Source organism: Porites lutea, chromosome 12 (genome assembly GCF_958299795.1).
Source record: "Porites lutea chromosome 12, jaPorLute2.1, whole genome shotgun sequence".
Lineage (NCBI taxonomy): Eukaryota > Metazoa > Cnidaria > Anthozoa > Scleractinia > Poritidae > Porites > Porites lutea.
In genome coordinates, this window is record NC_133212.1 from 8461965 (window position 1) to 8469049 (window position 7085).

A 7085-nucleotide genomic window follows, 5' to 3' on the forward strand; every position below is an offset into this window, starting at 1 on the left:
GCTCAGCTGTTCATCTCATTCATTGGCGTGGGGCAAAGTAGTATAAGGTCCGGCCTGAGTAGCAGTCATTTCCTTTTGGCTAAGTGGTCGAGGCGCTGGAGAGGCGCGAGGGTGGGTAAAAAAAACTAAGAGCCGGAAGGAGGCTCCCCGCTCCTTTCCAAACTCTCTCTACTACAATACCTCGTCATGGTTTTAGAAGCCATCTTGACGGGTAGGCAACCGCGTGAGAATTTACAGAGTTTGTATGAGAATTTAATGTCAAAGAATTTCCGTAAAACGGCTGTTCTTAAAAAGCATGAATTGTAAACGTTGGGCGTTTCATGCAGCTACATGCATTACAACCACTTTTTAAAGTTTCTATACCTTTGTCTGTAAAAATTTTTCTTCCTGCCGACTAAAATTTCCCTGACAAATTGCAGTCTGGCAAATAGTTAGAAAATCTAAAGCAAGCGCCTGAAGAAATTTTTAAAGTACAGGTACGGCCCCAAAAATTTGTTAGTAGAATCCTTTGCTGAGTAGCTTTGGTTTATAATTCCCATTTTTTTTTTCAGAACATGCGTTTTGCGGAAATTATTTGACATTACATTCGCATACAAACACTGTAATTTCTCACGCGCTTGCCTACTCGTCATAATGGCTTCTTCTTGCGTGACACTAATTATTGTATGTGTAGAAATAATGAACAGTAAACGACTAACGGCAAGTAAAGGGGAAACTTAGTCACGAGGTACAAATTCGCGTTTGCCGTTTGACGTAAACGTGATGCTTAACCTCTCTAATCTCTTTTATTTCTTTTAAAAAATGTCATTTATTCATAGTATAAGTGTAACTCAGATAAATGTAAGATTATGTATGTACTGCACACCCACACTGCCTGCCTCGAATAGCTCTTGCTATAAAATGTAGGTGTAGTGCCGTGTAGTGTGCATGTATCATGTTTCTTTTGCGATCAATATCGTTGCTGTTGCTTGCATTGTTTATACTTGCTTGCTTGCTATGTACATGAACCTTTTTTCCGGATTTCCGGCGGGAAAGAAATCGAAGGACAGATTTTTCCCAGATGAAATCCCTTATTGAATTTCACAATATAACAAATCTGAAATCTGGGAAAGTTCAAACGTCACTCGTAAATTTAGAGGTATTTGCGGTATGTTAAAAAGATAAACTCTAATCTACCTTCAGAATCCTCTGTTTTCAAAACAGGCTCTGATTGGAATATCGATAACAAGATAAACATTTTTCAAGTGTCTCGCTTCGAATAGCCAAATCAGAATACGGATCGGCGTGTGCGTGTTCTTAAAGCCTGACTCGACAGATTTCGACTTCGAAACCGCTTTGTTTCAGTTCCCTAACTTTTCATAAATCAAACTGTAATATGTCATGTATTTATGTTGTGGTTCAGTTTTATCCTTGGTTTAAATTTTCTTCTCTTTTGTTTTTGGGTATGGTAATGCAAGATAATGAATTTGAAACAAAAGATAATAAAATTAAAACCAATGACAAAATTGAACAACAACATTTACAACGAACATGCAATTTTACAATTTATATCTTTTTGTTTGGCTTAAAAATCTGTTATGCGCAAATCGGCAGGTGTACATTTGGGTCATAGATAGTTTGGTCTAAGGGCCTATGGAGTGAAACATTTAGTAACGGGTTCTTGGGCGAAAATTCGGTGAGGCTGGCCAGTCAAAATGCTTTTGCTGCCTCTAATCGTTTTTTCCGTAACCACTGCGCACAGCACAAGCCGTATTTTGACGCCTGATTTTAAAGCTGTTAACTTTGCTTAGGCAAAAGAAAAACGAAAATTAACCGGCAGCGTGATGAAACAAGTTGATGTAATGTCAGAGGATGAATGTAGCTTTCAATGCGTCATGGATAAAGGATGCTTCTCTTACAACTTTGGGATCACAAAGAGCCAAACAGGAAAGTTCGTGTGTGAACTATGCGATTCCGACAGATTTTTTGGTTTTGATAATTTCACAGAAGATGACAATTTTAGGTATAGAGGAGCACAGGTAATGTTTTATTGATTTTAGCTTTGATTCTTCAAAAAAGTTTTACCTTTATTTTTCTGATTCGGCCGTTCTAGTTTGCTCAACAAAATAAAATCCGCTTAAGAAAGATACAAAAACTTATTGGTATGCTTAATATGGCGTATGTCAACATTTGATTTCAACTTCAGTCGAACCTCCACTTGCGACCTCGACTTCCTCTCATAAGAGACCATAACCATAAGTGAATCGATCCAAAACACCAGAATTCAGAATTAACGTTTCCCGGTTAAAGCCCTATAGTTAAATTCTTTCGAAAACGGTTAACTCTCGTGAGAGACCACAACCCCTTTTAAGGGTTTCAAAATTTTTCATTGTTTTTGTTTTTTAAACCCGTTGTAAGCGACCAATTGACACATTGTCGATCTCTATGTTCGCTGTAGTACTACGCCGCGCAGAGTATACGAAGAAGTTTTAGCGACATCATGGAACTATCCTTATCGTAGCCTAGAATCTGTATGGACATCATTTTTCTTTCAAAAATTAGATGTGTCCGGACCTGTACTCGGAAAAGAACCCCGTGGTTTGATCCTCGAAAACGACCACCTCCTGTAAGCGACAACTAAATCTTATTTCTGCCAGTGGTCGCGTAAGAGAGTTTCGATATTAATTATTTTTTAAGATATCCTGTGAAAAAAATATTTGTTGCAATTTCCAAAGCTAATTGCTTTTTGTTTTGTTATGCGATTGTAATGCGGTGGTTAACTAGAGTAAGTTCCATGAAAAAAACGTAGAAACTGTTTTAATAGAATGTTGCTTTTGTTTTTCGTCTATGAATAGCATAATAAGGAAAACAATCTTATTATGATTTCGGAATCTTGGTTAATAACGTTTCCTTAGATTGGCCGTTTTTGCTAAGCGTTATCATCTCAGTCGTGTCGTCCGCCATACCTTCAAGAAAGATGGTTATACAGATGAACAGATGGATCATTCCACGTCCATTAATACCATTTGAATTATAATACAGTATGTAGACTCATTTTCAACTAGGAATGTGGGCTACAGTTCGAACAGATAAACAAAAAGTCCAATCGAATTTCCACTGTTCTTAGCGGGTGACTTGTACCGCGAGATGTTTGTGTATAAACCAAATGGTAAAAAACGTTCCTCGATGAAAAGAACCAAGAAAAAAAATTTCTCATGGGAGTCTGAGAAAATGAATGTCAAATTTCACAAGAATTGTGAAAACACAGGTAAAATTCTGAAATTTTCATGTGTAAGGTGTAATTTTGTGAAATTTGACATGCATTTTCTCGGGCTCCCATGAGAGATTTTCTTTGGTGTTTTTACAGATGACTAATTACATCTTTAGCCCTTGAAAAATGTATAAAAGAATGCAATATGCTTTAAACTATTCTGGTGCACTTAAGTTTTTGTCCACTGAAAATTAAAATTACTCAATCTCCTCATGGATTCTGTGTGAAATGAAATGAGCTACATTCGAACCTTCACTAACGGCCACATCTCCACAACGGTCACCTCTCTATAACGGTCACCTCTCTACAACGGTCACCTCTCTATAACGGTCACCTCTCCACAACGGTCACCTTTCTATAACGGTCACCTCTCTATAACGGTCACCTGTCTACAACGGTCACCTCTCTATAACGGCCACCTCTCTACAACGGTCACCTCTCTATAACGGTCATCTCTCTACAACGGTCACCTCTCCACAACGGTCACCTCTCTATAACGGTCACCTGTCTACAACGGCCACCTCTCTATAACGGTCACCTGTCTACAACGGTCCCCTCTCTACAATGGTCACCTCTCTATAACGGTCACCTCTCCACAACGGTCACCTCTCCACAACGGTCACCTCTCTACAATGGTCACCTCTCCACAACGGGCACCTCTCTACAATAGTCACCTCTCTACAATGGTCACCTGTCTACAACGGTCCCCTCTCTACAACGGTCACCTCTCTATAGCGGTCACCTCTCCACAACGGTCAACTCTCTACAATAGTCACCTCTCCACAACGGTCAACTCTCTACAATAGTCACCTCTCTACAATGGTCACCTCTCTACAACGGTCACCTCTCTACAATAGTCACCTCTCTACAACGGTCACCTCTCTACAATGGTCACCTCTCTATAACGGTCACCTCTCTACAACGGTCACCTCTCTATAACGGTCACCTCTCCACAACGGTCACCTTTCTACAACGATCACCTCTCTATAACGGTCACCTCTCTACAACGGTCACCTCTCTATAACGGTCACCTCTCTATAACGGTCACCTATCTACAACGGTCACCTCTCTATAACGGTCATCTCTCTACAACGGTCACCTCTCCACAACGGTCACCTCTCTATAACGGTCACCTGTCTACAACGGTCCCCTCTCTATAACGGCCACTTTGTTTTGTCTCGGCGGACAGTTCCCACATTCACTCTTATTTAAACCTCTCCGCAACAGCTACTAACGCATGTCCCTAACTACCAAAATATCCTCTCGACAACGACCAGTTTTTTTCAGCGACTGATGAAAAAGTCAAGAATGGTTCCGAATTTATCCATATGGCACCTTTATGATCTGATGATCGTGGCAGTCGAATTTCGATTTTGTTTCATATATACTGCTGCAGTACGCAAAAATTGTCTACGATACTTACAGCGAATGCTGCGAACCTTACTCGTTTTGTCACGTTAACATTTTGTTTCAAAACACTATTCAAGATTTTTGGGTATTTTGTCTCTATGCATTATATATGATGTGAAGTATATATAAAATAATTCATTTTTGAACTGCGGTTGTAGATGAAAGTGAAGAATGATCATCGCAGTAAATTTTCCAATTTTAAGCAATTGGAAAGAAGAAGCCTGAAAAAAAAAAAAAAATCAGGGCTTCAACGGGATTCGAACCCGTGACCTCCGCGTTACCGGTGCGTTGCTCTACCAACTGAGCTATGAAGCCACACATAGCTCATAGCTCAGTTGGTAGAGCAACGCACCGGTAACGCGGAGGTCACGGGTTCGAATCCCGTTGAAGCCCTGATTTTTTTTTTTTTTTCAGGCTTCTTCTTTCCAATTGCTTAAAATTGGAAAATTTACTGCGCTGATCATTCTTCACTTTTATATATGATTTAATTAACCATAATTATGGGACACAGTAAGCATAAACGTAGCACAAAAAAAACATGTTGTACTGCAAAAAAAGTTGTCATATGACACCCCTACCTCCACATAACGGCCACCTCTCTACAACAGCTACTTTCTTCTGTCCCCAAGGTGGTAGCCTGCGATCAGCAGACGTATTTCCGGTCGCAAGGTAGCCTGCGAACAGCAGACGTATTTTCACGTCTTCTGTTCGCAGGCTACCCAGGTGGCCGTTGTGGCCGTGAGAGGTTCCACGTGATAGTTTGTCTTTTTTTTAGTGGGTTTCTTGCTTTCGAGCATGCCTGGAGGACTTGTGCTTTTCGCAACACGTGTACGACTAGCTGCAAAGTAGTTCAAATGGGTTTTTCTTTTTACGTGTTTATTTTTTATTTATTCATATAAAAAAAGTTATTATTCAGCGTGAAAGTGCATCTTTTTATTTGGAAAATGTATTCGTATCACTCGATTTATTTTTGAGATGACGTTAGAGCTAATGAAATTGGTATTGCTTCAAGAGCGAAAGAAAATTGAAAATTTCTTCCGGGTCGTATGAATGGCAAAGCTTGGCAGTTTTTTTAGGTTTTGTTGGTTTGTGTGTTTATGTTTGCGTTTGTTGTTCTTCTTGTTTATTTTTCAAATTCTCGAGGCAAAATAGTGTAAACAAAAGCTTAATTGTGTGAAAATCGTTAATAAGCTTGACTGTGTATCCTTGACATATTTTTCATACACTACAGAGTGTCTGCGAGTCCAGTAACGTGAACCCTTGCGGCGAAAACGGTATCTGCATCCCAAACTACTTCATGAAGACCTTTACGTGTAAATGTGACACTGATTACAGAGGAATACCATGCGGCAAGTGTCGAAAAACACGTTCCAATCGGTAGACGTTGAACGCAGACGCGGGCTAGAAATCACAAAACCACGATGCAATGTAAATACCCTCAACGCAACTTCTTACTGCCGTCATCTTTTACCTTTTATGTCACTTTAGCACAGTACCTAAACCGTGCCGGGAGGCTTTGCTGAATATACAAATTACGTTCAAACTTTGAAATAGTTTGCCATCTAGAGCAATAGACCTTTTTACCGATACGGCGGCCATATTGAATTATTCGATTTTAGGAGTATTATAGGATGCCCAGGGGGCATAAGTACATTTCGTTTGTTTTTTTTTAGGGGTTTTCGGCACATTTTTTCTTAATGCTCTCTAAGAATAAGATTATAATGGGGAACAAGATCCTTGTGCCGTGTTTGGATGTTATAATGATCGCCTTTTTCCCGAGAAATATATAGTGAAAGACCGTACTTCTAATACTAAACTAGAAAAAGGCGATCATTATTACATCCAAACACGGCACAAAGATCTTTTTTCCCATTACAATCTTATTCTAAGAAAACTTTAAGAGAAAATGTCCCGAAAAGGCCTCGAAAATACAAACGAAATGTGCTTATGCCCCCTGGGCATCCTATAATACTCCTTAACCCATTCGCCCCTGGAGATTTTGCCGAAAAACGCGTTTTGAAGCTAGTCGAGTGGTTTTCTGGTCACTGTCGTGCTATAAAGAGCTAAAACTTACCACAAACCGCTTTACAGGTCGTACACTTCGCGGCCTTCTGATCCAGATGCAAAGTATCAGCTTGCGAAGTTCGGGCATGCGCAGAAAGCAAAATTTCGACAGATTTTGGGCTTAAAAGTGACACAGCAGTCTTGACTTTTACTTTTCGCTTTCTCTCCTCCCCTCTTTCTTCGCTTTTGTTGCCTCATTTTTTTTTTCTCTTGCTGGGCATTTAGTAGGCTTCATTTTGGTGGGAATACTTTTTAGGAAAGCTTTTAGGATCTTAGGATTAGGTGAAAGGAAAGGTAGGTGGGTAATGGAACAAGATTTTCATGGAGATTTTCAGGTCAATGTTACATGGTTTTTTGCCTC

General features: G+C 39.8%; 1 protein-coding gene and 1 non-coding gene across 2 annotated transcripts in view; one reads left to right on the forward strand and one right to left on the reverse strand.

Annotated features, from left to right (window-relative positions):
- Window positions 1-1801: 1801 nt before the first annotated feature.
- The window catches only part of LOC140922012 (microfibril-associated glycoprotein 4-like), a 7411-nt gene continuing 2127 nt past the window's right edge, over window positions 1802-7085 (forward strand). Inside the window, exons 1-2 of the mRNA XM_073372032.1 lie at window positions 1802-2018; window positions 5892-6015. Coding sequence (XP_073228133.1) covers window positions 1824-2018; window positions 5892-6015 — 319 coding nt within the window. The 5' untranslated portion in view covers window positions 1802-1823. The remainder of the gene's footprint in view (window positions 2019-5891; window positions 6016-7085) is intronic.
- Window positions 4903-4975, reverse strand: Trnat-ggu (transfer RNA threonine (anticodon GGU)). Its single transcript has one exon. It is a non-coding gene; the product is annotated as a tRNA-Thr (tRNA).